Below are 16,615 nucleotides of genomic sequence, written 5' to 3' on the forward strand. Positions count from 1 at the left end.
TTTGAGAGAGTTCAAACAAGGTCACGACATGATAAATTCGGAGTATTTACATTCTGCAATCATCGCAATGCAAACATCGTTTGGGAAACGCTTCTGTGAGTTCAGAGAGGAAAAAAACACATTATCCTTCCCGGTCACTCCCCTAAGCATCGATCCATCCCTACTAAATACGACTGCATTGTCAGGTGTGAGTCAACCTGAACAAGTATGATAAATATTTTAATTGCCTATTATTTTACGTATATTCATATGTTTTCATTGTTCAGTGAAATAGTCCTTTTATTTTTCAGGTTGACAGCTGGCTGACGTTATTTTTGGTTTGCTGCTGGCGGCAAATTTAAGTTTGGCGTTTTTCATAAATACAAGAAGGACTCAAATAGACGTTGAGTATTTTACTTAAAAGTAACCTTCAACCCAACGTCTTTTTTTCGGAGTTCAAAATGTTTTTGTTGCATGCAGAAATGTAATTTCATTTTCTCTGCAGGAGTTCATCAATTTCATAAATGCAACACATTATAGTTTGTTTATACATAGCATAAAGGCAAAACAAAACGTTGTATGCAGTGTTATTTCATTTTAAATGTCAAGCGGGTTTTGCGGCTCCCAGTGTTTTCTTTTCTGTGGGAAACGGGTCCAAGTGGCTCTTTCAGTGGTAAAGGTTGCTGACCCCTGTGCTGGTGGAATGCAGCAGGCCAGGCAGCATCTATAGGAAGAAGCACTGTTGACGTTTTGGGCCGAGACCCTTCGTCAGGACTAACAAATAAAAGATAGTAAGAGATTTTAAAGTAGGAGGGGGAGGGGAAAATCCAAAATGACAGGAGAAGACAGGAGGGGGTGGGGTGAAGCTAAGAGCTGGAAAGGTGATTGGCAAAAGGGATACAGAGCTGGAGAAGAGAAAGGATCATGGGATGGGAGGCCTAGAGAGAAAGAAAGGGGGAGGGGAGCACCAGAGGAAGATGGAGAACAAGCAAAGAGCGATGGGCAGAGAGAGGGAAAAAAAAGGGGGAATAAATAAATCAGAGTTGGGGTAAGAAGGGGAGGAGGAGCATTAACGGAAGTTAGAGAAATCAGTGTTCATGTCATCAGGTTGGAGACTACCCAGACGGAATATAAGGTGTTCCTCTAAACTGAGTGTAGCTTCATCTTGACAGAAGAGGAGGCCGTGGATAGACATATATGGGAATAGGACGTGGAATTAAAACGTGTGGCCACTGGGAAATCGTGCTTTCTCTGGTGGACAGAGTGTAGGTGTTCAGCGAAACGGTCTCCCAGTCTGTGTCGGGTCTCACCAATATATAAAAGGCTGCACCGGACGCAATATACCACACCAGCCGACTCACAGGTGAAGTGTTGCCTCAGCTGGAAGGACTGTCTGGGGCCCTGAATGGTGGTGAGGGAGGAAGTGTAAGGGCAGGTGTAGCACTTGTTCTGCTTATAAGGATAAGTGCCAGGAGGGAGATCGGTGGGAAAGGATGGGGGGGACGAATGGACAAGGGAGTCGCGTAGAGACTGCAGGGATCGCTCCCAGACAACAAACTGCAAATACAAAAGAAAAAATGTAATAAATACCAATAATATGAGATGAAGAGCTCTTGAAAATGAGTCCATAGGTTATGGGAACAATTCAGTGATGGGGCAAGTGAAGTTGAGTGAGATGATCCCCACTGGTTCAAGATTTAACCACTCGGTCAAATCGCAGCAAGAGGCAGAGAGGGAAGAGGTAAAAGAAGCTCGGAGAGAAGCTTTTTTTAAACTAATCACGGCAAAGAGGCTTGACTGCGCAGGTGAGTGATGTAGCGCGCCAAAGGTTTAAAAAGGAAGACCGCCATATACAGCGGCTATCGTCGTAGCAGACTGAGGCAGAGTGGGACGGCTTTGGCTCAAAAGGCTTCTGCGAGAACAGGCAGAGGCGAGGTTGAATGGGGCACAACTGTGCAAGCGCGTGAAAGTCAGCCCGTGAGGCAGCGGGAGAATTTAAATAGCGAGCAGAGGCTGAGTACCAGCTTCTCTCCAGGTAAGATAAGGCCGGGTAAGTCCTTTAATTAATCTAAATAGATTAGGAGTAGGTAATGGAGGCAGCAGTTAGGGCAGTTGAGTGCTCTGTTTGCAGTATGTGGGAAGTCAGGGTGAACACTGTTGTCCCTGATGGCTACACCTGCAAAAGGTGCATCCAGCTGCAGCTCCTGACAAACTGTTAGGGAACTGGAGCTGGAGCTGGATAAACTATGGATCATTCAGGAGGCAGAGGCAGAAATAGACAGGAGTTTCATGGAGATAGTCACCCTTAGGAGTCAGGAGACATGTAGTTGGGTGACTGTCAGGAGAGGGGAGGGGAATAGACAGGAAGAGCAGAGCACCCCTGTGGCCGTTCCCATCAACAATAAGTATACCGTTCTGGATGCTGTTGGTGGGGACGACCTACCAGGGACAAGTTGCAGTAGTTGCGTTTCTGACACAGAGACTGAACCCTCAGCTCAGAAGGGAAGGAGGGAAAAGAGGAGAGCAGTAGTGATAGGGGATTTGATAGTTAGGGGGACAGATAGGAGGTTCTGTAGAAGGGATGGAGAATCTTGGATAGTCTGTTGCCTCCCTGATACCAGGGTCCACAATATCTTGGATCGAGTTCTCAGTATTCTTAAGAGGGAGGGTGAGCAGCCAGATGTCATGGCCCATGTAGGGACCAATGACGTGGGTAGGAAGAGTGATGAGGCCCTGAAAGGTGAGTTAGGTGAAATAGGTCAGATGATGGAGGTATGTGTTGGGGAGCACTTTGGGTCCAGTGATCACAATGCCATTACTTTCAGTATAATTATAGAGAAGGATAGGACTGGACCCAGGGTTGACATTTTTGATTGGAGAAAGGCTAACTTTGAGGAGATGTGAAAGGATTTAGAAGGAGTGGATTGGGACATTTTGTTTTATGGGAAGGATGTAATAGAGAAATGGCGGTCATTTAAAGGTGAAATTTTGAGGGTACAGAATCTTTATGTTCCTGTTAGGTTGAAAGGAAAGGTTTAAAGTTTGAGAGAGCCATAGTTTGCAAGGGATATTGGAAACTTGGTTAGGTAAAAGAGAGATATCTGCAATAAATATAGGCAGCATGGAGTAAACGAGATTCTCGAAGAATATAAAGAATGTAAGAAGAAACTTAAGAAAGAAATTAGGAAAGCTAAAAGAAGATACGAGGTTGCTTTGGTAAGTAAGGTGAAAATAAATACGAAGGGTTTCTACAGTTATATTAATAGCAAAAGGATAGTGAGGGGTAAAATTGGTCCCTTAGAGAATCAGAGTGGACAGCTATGTGTGGAGCTGAAAGAGATGGGGGAGATATTGAACAATTCTTCGGTATTCACTAAGGAGAAGGATATTGAATTGTGTAAGGTAAGGGAAACAAATAGGGAAGTTATGGAAACTATGATGATCAAAGAGGAGGAAGTACTGGCGCTTTTAGGGAATATAAAAGTGGATAAATCTCTGGGTCCTGACAAGATATTCCCTACGACCTTGAGGGAGGCTAGTGTAGAAATAGCAGGGGCTCTGACAGAAATATTTCAAATGTCATTAGAAACTGGGATGGTGCCAGAGGATTGGCGTATTGCTTATGTGGTTCCATTGTTTAAAAAGGGTTCTAAGAGTAAACTTAGCAATTATAGGCCTGTCAGTTTGACATCAGTGGTGAGTAAATTAATGGAAAGTAGTCTTAGAGATGGTATATAATCTGGGTAGACAGGGTCTGATTAGGAACAGTCAACAGATTTGTGCATGGAAGGTCATGTTTGACAAATTTTATTGAATTTTTTGAAGAGGTTACAAGGAAAGTTGAGGGTAAAGCAGTGGATGTTGTCCATATGGACTTCAGTAAGGCCTTTGACAAGGTTCCGCACGGAAGGTTAGTTAGGAAGGTTCAATTGTTAGGTATTAATATTGAAGTAGTAAAATGGATTCAACAGTGGCTGGATGGGAGATGCCAGAGAGTAGTGGTGGATAACTGTTTGTCAGGTTGGAAGCTGGTGACTAGTGGTGTGCCTCAGGGATCTGTACTGAGTCCAATGTTGTTTGACATATTAATTAATGATCTGGATAATGGGGTGGTAAATTGAATTAGTAAGTATGCAGATGAACTAAGATAGGCGGCGTTGTGGATAATGAAGTAGGTTTTCAAAGCTTGCAGAGAGATTTAGGCCAATTAGAAGAGTGGGCTGAACGATGGCAGATAGAGTTTAATGCTGATAAATGTGAGGTGCTGCATTTTGGTAGGAATAATCCAAATAGGACATACATGGTAAATGGTAGGGCATTGAGGAATGCAGTAGAACAGAGTGATCTAGGAATAATAGTGCATAGTTCCCTGAAGGTGGACTCTCATGTGGATAGGGTAGTGAAGAAAGCTTTTGGTATGCTGGCCTTTATAAATCAGAGCATTGAGTATAGGAGTTGGGATGTAATGTTAAAATTGTACAAGGCATTGGTAAGGCCGAATTTGGAGTATTGTGTACAGTTCTGGTCACTGAATTATAGGAAAGATGTCAACAAAATAGAGTACAGAGAAGACTTACTAGAATGTTACCTGGGTTTTAGCACCTAAGTTTCAGGGAAAGATTGAATGAGTTAGGTCTTTATTCTTTGGAGCGTAGAAGATTGAGGGGGGACTTAATAGAGGTATTTAAAATTATGAGGGGGATAGGTAGAGTTGACGTGGATAGGCTTTTTCCATTGAAAGTAGGGGAGATTCAAACGAGGACATGAGTTGAGAGGGGCAAAAGTTTAAGGGTAACACAAGGGGGAATTTCTTTACTCAGAGAGTGGTAGCTGTGTGGAACGAGCTTCCAGTAGAAGTGGTAGAGGCAGGTTCGGTATTGTCATTTAAAGTAAAATGGGATAGGTATATGGACCGGAAAGGAATGGACGGTTATGGGCTGAGTGCGGGTCAGTGGGACTAGGTGACAGTAAGCGCTCGGCACGGACTAGAAGGGCCAAGATGGCCTGTTTCCATGCTGTAATTGTTAGATGGTTATATGGTTATAAGAGCCTGATGATTGAAGGCTAATAACTTTCCCAGAACCTGGTGCTGTGGGGCACTTCTGCAACTTAACATGCATTGTGATTATTTTTCAAATTAGTCTTGTATTAGTAACTGCGCATTTGCATTTTCATTGAACCAAGGATGGGAAGGCTTATGCTCTTAACGTGATTGAAGTTACAAATCCACTTTTCTGTGAAGGACAGTTCATTCCCTACCAAAGTATACACACTTCGATTAGGGTAAATCACAAAGAGTGTTGACCTGGTATATCAGGTTCTGGACCTGCTGTGTTTATTTTGTTAGGACTGTTGTAGCAGTTGTGGGATAGATTTGGAAACAGATGGAGAGCATTCCATCTTCCATTCGTAGGCCAGGACTACTAGCTGATCTGAGAGAGCTATTCTTGATGTTCAGAAAATTCAAAGCAAATTTATTATCAAAGTACATATATGTTGTCATATACTATCCTGAGATTTATTTTCTTTATTTTGTAATTGAAGAAGTACAATAGAATTGATGAAAAACAACACACAGCAAAAATGGAAGACACAACCAATGTACAAAAGACAACAAATTGTAAATACAAAAAAAATCAAAATAAATAAATATGGAATAAATATGAAAAAATGAATCTGATAGTGATAGTTAGATAATCCTTGAAAATGTGTCCATAGATTATCGTATCAGTTCAGTGTAGGGGTGAGTGAAGTTATCTCCCTTGGTTCAGGAGCCTGATGGTTGAGGGGTATAACCGTTCCTGAACCTTGTGATATGGGACCTGAGGCTTCTGCATCTCCTTCCTGACGGCAGTAGTGAGAAGAGAACTTAGATAGAGAGATACTTTATTAATCCCAAGGGTATTACAGTGTCACTGTAGCATTAGAAGGAGCATGGTGTCAATTTACTGTGTGTTGGATATTCCTAATATGACCTTCTCCTAAGGATTTTTAGTATTTTCCACTTCTATTTTACCAAAAGGAAAAGAGAAATTATATTTTAGAAGGTCACATTAGGAATATCAGTCAGCATTGTGCAGAGAAATAGAATTAGCATTTCAAGTTGGATTTGATTTGGTTTCGAGATACTGTGAAATAAGAAGGAAGGAGCACGAAGAAAATTTATGAATTAAGGAAGCTGCAAATTTGAGAAGCAGAATTAATATTTGAAATTAAAAAAAAAATCATCTGGATGGTGGAATTCTAAACTAAAACAATGAAAATTCTGGAATACTGTTTACCTGAAATTGCCAAACTCTGAGTCTGGTAGTCTATAATCTGCTATTTCTTAAACTAGGTTCACTGGAACAGCACTGGAGAACTGCTGACCAGCAAAGTTTTCCAGCATTCTCTGTTTTATTTCTGATTTCACTGGGCAACAAAGATTTTACATTTGGGTGTATCTTACGGATTTTGGGCTGTTAAAGTCATCATGAAATTTCCTTATCATGTGAAGTATCATGGAGTATGCCTGCTTATCATGGATGAATGCCTCACAGTGTGTCCTCAACCAGCTTGACTCCATTCAAAGAAAGGCTCTCAGGATTATAGGTGTAGATGAAGCCACAGCTCATGAGAAGTTAACCATCAGTAGCTTACACCACAGATGACAGGTTGCTGTAGCTACTGTGTTATACAAAATGCACACCAGCCACAGCCCTGCAGACTTTCGCGCCATACTGCCTTCATCTTATGAGAGACAGTGCACCACATCATCAAGTTTATCTATGCCTGTTCATGCTGTTATTATGCCTGATGTGAGAACCTACACACTGGATAGAAGCTTCCTTCAATGTGCTATCAGAATTTAGAACAACCTTCCAGATGCTGTGGTTGGAAACATCTGTGACAATCGGGTCCAAGCCTTCAAGAGTTGAGTGCACAAACACCTATCATCTCTGGGTGGGAGTCACATGGTTCTTCATAACATATCATGAAGGGAACCAGGATGGCAATGCTTGGTTGTTGGCAGGTAGGGTTAATACCTGACTTTCAAGAGCACTTGTGAGTTATGTTCCGGCTGAACTTAGTCCTTAAACTGCTGAAGAACAGTGCAGAATGATCAGGTGCTGTTTTTTCCCGGTAGGGATTAGTTTTTAGTTCCAAGTGCTCCTGTCACGTTTTGTCACCCTGTAACCTTATCCTTCAATCTCTCTAAATTATGGAGGACAGCATGTGCATACATGTCTCTCTCTAGCAGACTTCATCATGATCATCACAACTGCAGTATTTCTACTTTTTTTTAATGTTTCTTAATTGTACATTTTTTTTAATGTTCTATCGCTGAGCACCAGTAAACCATCTGATTGGCCTATCAGAGTTCTCTTTGGGAACTAGTTGACTTAATCAGCATTTCTGATCTGGCTATTGTTCACAATTGCACTTAATAAAAAAATGCAGCATTTTTTTGAAATCCCTATATTTGTTATTTTTATTCATAATACAAGTAAATTAAAATGTACAACGTAAGCTGCAAACTTTTTTTTCTTTTCCTGGTATGCCTGGGCATGCTTAGGCAGGGTGGATGCTGCATGGCAGGACAGGCTTTAGAAAGGCTATAAATTTCCATGAAGGATTTTGATGTTTGAAACAGATGTTTCCTAGAATAACTGATGGTAAGATTAAGGAAGGCAGTTTTGTTGGTCCACAAGTCAAACGTGTCATCAATGACTGGCAATTTGAAGAACTTCTTATGGGACTGGAGAAAATTGCATGGAAAGCATTTAAGGATGTTGAAAATTTCCATGGCAACTACAGAGCACCAAGCTGGTTGATGTGCTTAAAGCATACAAAACCATGATGTGCAACATGCCACTAAAGATTCATTTTCTGTGTTCCTTCAAATCTTGGCATGGTCAGTGACAAGCATGGTGAAAAATTTCACCAGGACATTGTGGTTATAGAGAAATAGTATCAGGCCAACTGGAATCCATCAATGCTAGCTGATTGTTTTTGGCCCTTGAGTAAGAAGCCTCAGTCACTGAGTACAAGTGAAAATCATCAACAAAACATTCTTAGCTTAGTTGAACTATTGCAAAGCATCAGCACTATTATACAATTAAACACATTATATTCAATAAAAATTAATTTCTTGTTTCTCCGAATTCCTACATTATACAAGTAGTCTAAAATTATAGTTGTGATCAGCTTCGAGCGGTCTATCATAGCCAAAAAAAAAATTCCAAAGAAAGCAGCACTTTTGAAGAAATTCGTTGTCCATTGTTTTTAGCATCCGTAGTGTCTTAGAAAAATAGAGGGCTGTGGGTAACCCTAGGCAATTAATAAAGTAAGTACATGTTCAGCACAGCTTTGTGGACTGAAGGGTCTGTGCTTTGCTGTAGGTTTTCTATGTTTCTTTGGTATTTTAGAAATCTCAATACCAAGTAAGTAGTGGAAGGAACAATTTACTTCATAAGTAAATACTGTATCCTTAATATTGTTTTGGTATCTTTCTGCAATTCATTTGTATTTATTTGTTGAAGTAGCTCACTGACAACTGGTGTTTATAAAGGTGGAAGGAAAATTGCGGTGGTGTTTTTTCAAAAAGAATTTCTAACTTTTGTTGACCTCCCTCCACTTCCACAAAGTTGGGCGTTGACAGTTAAACCTGTGCAGAATTGCTAATGGACTTCTACAAATGCTATTTTGGAAGTCCAGTGTAACAAGACTTCCTCCTTTTAGACTTCCTTTCTTACAGGAGAGGTGTTTGCCATTAAGTTGAAAGTCCTGTGGATATAATTTCCTTACAAGTTTAAATTCTGTTTGCCCTGTCATGCTAGTAAATCTTTGTGTCATAATATAGAATTATTCAGAGAATTGCTTATATAAATAGTTTGATTTGAAGTTGATTATATTCCATAAAACAATTAATTACATAATTTAAAAAAATTGAGCATACAGCATCATTGTATTTGAAAAGACTTTTTCACATTTATTTACAAGAAATTAAATTCTGTATTGTTCAGCACACTTGGTGACACCTTGTGGATTCCTCATTAAAACTGCCAGATGATAGCATGTGACGATAGCATGTAAAAGCGATGCCATAATCCAGGATAAAGATCTCAATCTGCCTGGACTACTGCAAAAGATGTGCTAATTTCCAGTACTATTTAATTTGCAATTTTGTACACGTAGCAATAATTATTGGTTACGTTGTTTGTGAATCAAGTTGCTGTTATAGTCATTGAACACTACAGCAAAAAACAAGCCCTTCAGCCCATCTAATCTGTTCCAAACCATTCATCTACCTAGTCCCTTTGGCCTGCACCTGGGCCATAGTCCTCCATGTACCTCCCATTCATGTACTGATCCAAATTTCTCTTAAATGTTGAAATTGAACCCACATCTGCCACTTTCACTGACAACTCGTACCACACTCTCATCACCCTGTAATTGAAGAAATTCCCCTTCTTGTTCCTCATAAACATTCCATCTTTCACCCTTAACCCATGACCTTTAGCTGTAGTTTCACCCAACCGTGGTGGAAAAAGCCTGTTAGCATTTACCCTATCGGCATCCCTCATAATTTTGTATACCTCCCATTCCAGGTAATAAAATTCTAACCTATTCACCCTTTCCCTATAACTTCAGTCCCCAAATCCTTACAAAGTCTTTGCAAATTTTCTCAGCACTCTTTCAATCCTATTACATCTTTCCTGTAGGGTAGGTGACCAAAAACTGCACACAATACTCCAAGTTAGGCCTCATCAATGTCTTATACAATTTCATCGTAATATCCCATCTCCTGGACTTAGTAGAATGATAAATGAAGGCCATTGTGCCAAAAACTTTCGTTATAACCCTATCTACTCTATCCACTTTGAAGAAATTATGGATCCTGCACCTATTTTCTATGTTTCCATCTGTGTTCCCAGATCCTTCTTTTCTATCGCACTCCTCACGAACATAATTCAGTCTGAATGTATGTACGTGTGAAGGTAGAATTCAAGTGAGTTTGAAGAGATTTCTGTAAGCATGAACAAGAAAGCTAAAATGAATCCTGCTTGATTTGACTTGAAAATTGGGCAAAATGTACATAATTCCATATGTTCTCTGATACCAGTCACAACTTGGATTTCAGATGAAGGATAACATTGTTCAATCTGCTCAGGCCTTCAGGTTGAAGTAAGCTTGGTGGTAATCATCGTGGCAAAAATTCAGTGGTCTAAAGTGTCTGGTTTAACTGATTTGGTTTTATTTGTAGATGAAGGCAAGGATTCTTCAGTCTTATATAAATGATCTTGGCAACCAAAACAAAATCTTGGTTCAGACAATCGAAGACCTTGAAAAAGAAGCAAATGAAAAGATTGTGAATCTGGATACCAGACTGCAGAGAGATGACCAACTATTAAATGTAAGATTATGTGTATATTCTTATTTCTTAGCTGTTGAAATTTGGGTCTGATAATTTGAAAATGCTTGGCGGGCTCTGTTGAAGTAATTGATGCTTGATTCTTGATTATTGTAGTCTGGGTAATGTTACTGGGTGGAATGTGAATGATTCCTTTAAACATAGATAGACGTGTACAACATATCCATTCCATAGCAGTCTGAACTTTTAGACCAACAATTTCTATTCTTACCCTAATAGAATACCAAACATTTCACATTTTAATGCTTTCTTGGGAACAAAGCATTGTAATTTGTACATATTAAGTACTGGAGGTAATAAATTTCTCAAACTTCATAAAACCTGTATAATTTCTTTGCCTTTAGTTTCACAGATTTCTGTCTGAAAGCAATGTGTTCAACATTGCTGGTCTTGGATTTAATGCATTTAATTCTATATCCGGTTTGAAAATAAATGCACATAAAATGACTATTCCACTCAGTCCAATAATCATTTTTTTTTATGGGGTAGTTGGTGCAGAAGAAAGTGATTAATATATTAATTTTTCCAATTTGTCTATGCTTGGGCACTGTGGTTTTCATTGGAGAAACATTAATTGAGGGGAATAAGCTGCTTCCTAGCTAGAGTATTTGAAATTCATAGGAGAAGGGAAACTAGAAGCCATTCAGATACATATACACCAAAATGTCATTTACATTTTCTTAAATTTTCTACTAACCTGAAATCCTTTCTTAAGCTCCTGATAAAGAAGGACTTTATATTTTGTAAAGTAAATGACAACTATTCTTTTGAGGATTGGAAAATTTATTGGGAACTTTTTGGAGATTGGAGATGACATTTGAAAATAAATTTGTCAAAAACAAGTTTATGGATCAGATACAGGCATTGTTTCAAAGGTTTCTAGAAAGAGTCTATTGTTTTCCCTTGTGTGTCTACTATTTCCTATAGATAAGATATGATCTGAAATATGCTGAAGAGGAGGGAAACAAATTCAGTCAGGGCTTTCAAAAAGGTAATGGATAAGCATTGAGGGGAAAAATAATTTACAGGCTAATGGCATATGAGCAAAGCTATGACCCTGTGAGAGTTATTAATTGAGGTACAAGTGCGGGCTCAATGGGCAGAATGCTGTCCTGTGTTGCGATAATACAGTGATTTCTGCATCTGGGATCCTGAATATTATAAAAAGCAATTTTATATTATTGGCAAGAACATATTTAAGATAATATGGCTGACTTTAAGGAGGGTGTCAAGGCCTTGGAGAATGTGAAAGCATTTGCCGTTGGGAAGTAATTTATAAGCATTGCTAATGAGTCACTCATTAGTATTTGAATTTGTGCCAGTAATGGTGATGGAACTGAATGGTAGAAACTTTTAAAGGGAATCTAGATTAACATTTGTAAAATAAAGAAGTTTGGCAATACACTGCTTTAGTTCCGCACATGATTATTAATTATGGGCAGGGGCTGTGTCAGGGTATTGAGGTTGTTAGTCTGTTTTACAGGATTCATTAAATGCGGATACAAAACTATAAACATTAATCAAAAAGATTAATGGAATATTTGCTTTGATCAGTTCCCATCTGAAATGTTGTATTCGTTTTAGGTTTGGGACCTCAAGAAATTAATGGTCTTCAAAGAATGCAATGATCTGTGATTGTGTTGTTAATATCTAAATATTGTTAACATTGGTATACTTCTCTTCAGAATGGTGAACGGGATCTTTATCATTTATGTGGTAAAAGGTTATGTGGTAGACCCACTTAAAACCAGATGTTTAACATTTCACTTGAAATAGGGTGTGTCGGTACATTATTCTCTTGGTGCTCATGTCAGTAGGTTTTCAATGGGTCTACCAGATTACCTTTCAACATTACATGGATTAACAGTGCTGCTGCAATCGAGATGTAGGTCCCTGCCCTGCTGTTTACGTATGTTAGTATATTATTTCTGCTAGGTTGGATGACTAGTTATTAAGGTATATATTGCATTGGATAGGTATTTGAGATTCCTATTTCAGCAAAGCAAACTTCTTAATGGCCAGACATTTTAATTCCCATTCCCAGATCATCATGTTGCCATCTCTTTTGCCAAGAGGAAGTCACCATCAGTGGAGGAGCAACACCTTATATTCCATCTGGTTGCCTCCAACCTGATGGTGATAACAGATCCGTCCTTTCAGTAATTTTCCTTTCCCCCCTCCTCCCCTCTTCTGTTCCCTTTTATCTCTTCTCACCTGCCTATCACTTCCTCCTGGGTCTCTTCTTCCTTTCCTTTCTCCTTTTATCCACTCTCCTCTCCTATCAGATTCCTTCATCTCCAGCCCTTTGCAACATACACAAAATGCTGAAGGAACTCAGTGGGTCGGGCAGCATCTGTGGAAAGGAATAAACAGTCAATGTTTTGGGATGGAAACCTTCATTTGGACTGGGAAAAAGGATGAGAAGTCAGAGTAAGAAGGTGGGAGGGGGAGGGAAAAGTACTAGGTGATTGGTGAAAGTGGGAAGAGGAGTGGGTGAAGTAAAGAGCTGGGAAGTTGATTGGTGAAAGGAGGATGGGAAATCTGATACAAGAGGGTAGAAGACCATGGAAGATGAGGAAGGAGGAGGAGCACCAGAGGGAAGTGATGGACAAGCAAGGAAAAAAGTGGCAGATGGAATATAACCATATAACAATCACAGCATGGAAACAGGCCATCTTGGCCCTCCTAGTCCGTGCTGAACCCTTAATCTCACCTAGTCCCACCTACCCGCACTCAGCCCATAACCCTCCACTCCTTTCCTGTCCATATACCTATCCAATTTTACCTTAAATGACACAACTGAACTGGTCTCTACTACTTCTACAGGAAGCTCATTCCACACAGCTATCACTGAGTAAAGAAATACCCCCTCGTGTTTCCCTTAAACTTCTGCCCCCTAACTCTCAAATCATGTCCTCTAGTTTGAATCTCCCCTACTCTCAATGGAAACAGCCTGTTCACGTCAACTCTATCTATCCCTCTCAAAATTTTAAATATCAAATCCCCCCTCAACCTTCTACGCTCCAATGAATAGAGACCTAACTTGTTCAACCTTTCTCTGTAACTTAAGTGCTGAAACCCAAGTAACATCCTAGTAAATCGTCTCTGCACTCTCTCTAATTTATTGATATCTTTCCTACAATTCAGTGACCAGAACTGCACACAATATTCCAAATTTGGCCTTACCAATGCCTTGTACAACTTTAGCATTACATCCCAACTTCTGTACTCAATGCTTTGATTTATAAAGGCCAGCATTCCAAAAGCCCTCTTCACCACCCTATCTACATGAGACTCCACTTTCAGGGAACTATGCACAGTTATTCCTAGATCTCTCTGTTCCTCTGCATTCTTCAATGCCCTACCATTTACTCTGTATGTTCTATTTGGATTATTCCTGCCAAAATGTAGAACCTCACACTTCTCAGCATTAAACTCCATCTGCCAACATTCAGCCCATTCTTCTAACCGGCATAAATCTCCCTGCAGGCTTTGAAAATCCACCTCATTATCCACAACACCTCCTACCTTAGTATCATCGGCATACTTACTAATCCAATTTACCACCCCATCATCCAGATCATTTATGTATATTACAAACAACATTGGGCCCAAAACAGATCCCTGAGGCACCCCGCTAGTCACCGGCCTCCATCCCGATAAATAATTATCCACCACTACTCTCTGGCATCTCCCATCTAGCCACTGTTGAATCCATTTTATTACTCCAGCATTAATACCTAACGACTGAACCTTCTTAACTAACCTTCCATGTGGAACCATGTGTAGTCCATATAGACTACATCCACTGCCTTACCCTTGTCAACATTCCTCGTAACTTCTTCAAAAAATTCAATAAGGTTTGTCAAACATGACCTTCCACGCACAAATCCATGCTGGCTACTTCTAATCAGATCCTGTCTATCCAGATAATTATAAATACTATCTCTAAGAATACTTTCCATTAATTTACCCACCACTGATGTCAAACTGACAGGTCTATAATTGCTAGGCTTCCTTCTAGAACCCTTTTTAAACAATGGAACCACATGAGCAATACGCCAATCCTCCGGCACAATCCCCGTTTCTAATGACATATTAAAGATCTCCGTCAGAGCTCCTGCTATTTCTACACAAGCTTCCCTCAAGGTCCTGGGGAATATCCTGTCAGGACCCGAAGATTTATCCACTTTTAAATTTCTTAAAAGCGCCAGTACCTCCACCTCTTTAATTGTCATAGGTTCCATAACTTCCTTACTTGTTTCCCACACCTTAGACAATTCAATATCCTTCTCCTTAGTGAATACCGAAGAGAAGAAATCATTCAAAATCTCTCCCATCTCCTTCGGTTCATAGCTGACCACTCTGATTCTCTAAGGGGCCAATTTTATCCCTCACTAGTCTCTTGCTTTTAATATAACTGTAGAAACCTTTCGGATTTACTTTCACCTTATTTGCCAAACCAACCTCGTATCTTCTTTTAGCTTTTCTAATCTCTTTCTTAAGATTCCTTTTACATTCTTTATATTCCTCGAGCAATTCCTTTACTCCATGCTGCCTATATCTATTGTAGACAACCCTCTTTTTCTGAACCAAATTTCTAATATCCCTTGAAAACCATGGTGCTCTCAAACCTTTAACCTTTCCTTTCACCCTAACAGGAACATAAAGATTCTGTACCCTCATAATTTCACCCTTAAATGACCTCCATTTCTCTATTACATCCTTCCCATAAAACAACTTGACCCAATCCACTCTCTCTAAATCCCTTCGCATCCCCTCAAAGTTAGCCTTTCTCCAATCAAAAATCTCAACTCTAGGTCCAGTCCTGTCCTTCTCCATAATTATATTGAAGCTAATGCTATTGTGATCACTGGACCCGAAGTGACACATACATCTGTCAGCTGACCTATCGCATTCCCTAACAGGAGATCCAACACTGCCCCATCTCTAGTCGGTACTTCTATGTATTGTTGCAAAAAACTATCCTGCACACATTTCACAAACTCTAAACCATCCAGCCCTTTTACAGAATGAGCTTCCCAGTCTACGTGTGGAAAATTAAAATCTCCCACAATCACCACCTTGTGTTTACTACAATTATCTGCTATCTCCTTACACATTTGCTCTTCCAACTCACGCGCCCCATTAGGTGGCCTATAATACACTCCTATCAGTGTTACTGCACCTTTCCCATTCTTCAATTCCACCCAAATGGCCTCCCTAGAGGAGCTCTCTAATCTATCCTTCCAAAGCACCGCCATAAGATTTTCTCGGACAAGCAATGCAACACCTCCTCCTCTGGCCCCTCCTACTCTAACACACCTGAAACAACTAAATCCAGGAATATTTAGTTGCCAATCACACCCTTCCTGCAACCATGTTTCACTAATAGCTACAACATCATAATTCCAGGTATCAATCCACGCTTTAAGCTCATCCACCTTTCTTACAATGCTCCTAGCATTAAAATAGATACATTTAAGATACTCTCCATCTCCTCCTCTCTTTCCATCCCTAACAAAGCATTCAAATTTATTATCCTTTTCTTTCTTCTCCCCTACATCTTCGGGCTGAGCGCATCCCTTCTCCATCACCTGCCTTTCCTCCCTCACACACTGTCTATTTACTTGCTCCACTGGTGAACTAACCTCCTCTCCCATAGTCTCCTCAAATAGTCTCCCGCCCCCCCATCTTATTAGTTTAAAGTCCGCCCTGTAGCCCTAGCAAACCTCCCCGCTAGGATATTGGTCCCCCCACGATTCAAGTGTAACCCGTCCTTCTTGAACAGGTCGCTCCTGCCCCAGAAGAGGTCCCAGTGATCCAGAAACTTGAATCCCTGCCCCCTGCTCCAATCCCACAGCCACGCATTCATCCTTCACCTAATTCTATTCCTACTCTCACTGTCTCGTGGCACAGGCAGTAATCCCGAGATTACTACCTTTGCGGTCCTTCTTCTTAACTGCCTTCCTAACTCCCTATACTCTCGTTTCAGGACCTCTTCCCCTTTCCTTCCTATGTCATTGGTACCTACATGTACCACGACCTCTGGCTCTTCACCCTCCCACTTCAGGATATCTTGGACGCTATCAGAAACGTCCCGAACCCTGGCACCAGGGAGGCAAATTACTATCCGGGACTCCCGGTCACCTCCACAGAAACGCCTGTCTGAGCCCCTGACTATTGAGTCCCCTATTACTATGGACCTCTTTCTTCTAACCC

The 16,615-nt window shown here is 40.4% G+C and overlaps 1 protein-coding gene across 17 annotated transcripts in view; it reads left to right on the forward strand.

Moving 5' to 3' along the window:
* Positions 1–16,615, forward strand: part of LOC132401241 (interaptin-like) — a 617,788-nt gene that overhangs the window by 6,383 nt on the left and 594,790 nt on the right. For all 17 annotated transcript variants that reach the window (XM_059983244.1, XM_059983267.1, XM_059983373.1 and 14 more), the window contains exon 2: positions 10,226–10,375. In XM_059983244.1, coding sequence (XP_059839227.1) covers positions 10,226–10,375 — 150 coding nt within the window. The remainder of the gene's footprint in view (positions 1–10,225; positions 10,376–16,615) is intronic.

This window comes from Hypanus sabinus, chromosome 1, assembly GCF_030144855.1.
Source record: "Hypanus sabinus isolate sHypSab1 chromosome 1, sHypSab1.hap1, whole genome shotgun sequence".
NCBI classification, from domain to species: Eukaryota; Metazoa; Chordata; class Chondrichthyes; order Myliobatiformes; family Dasyatidae; genus Hypanus; species Hypanus sabinus.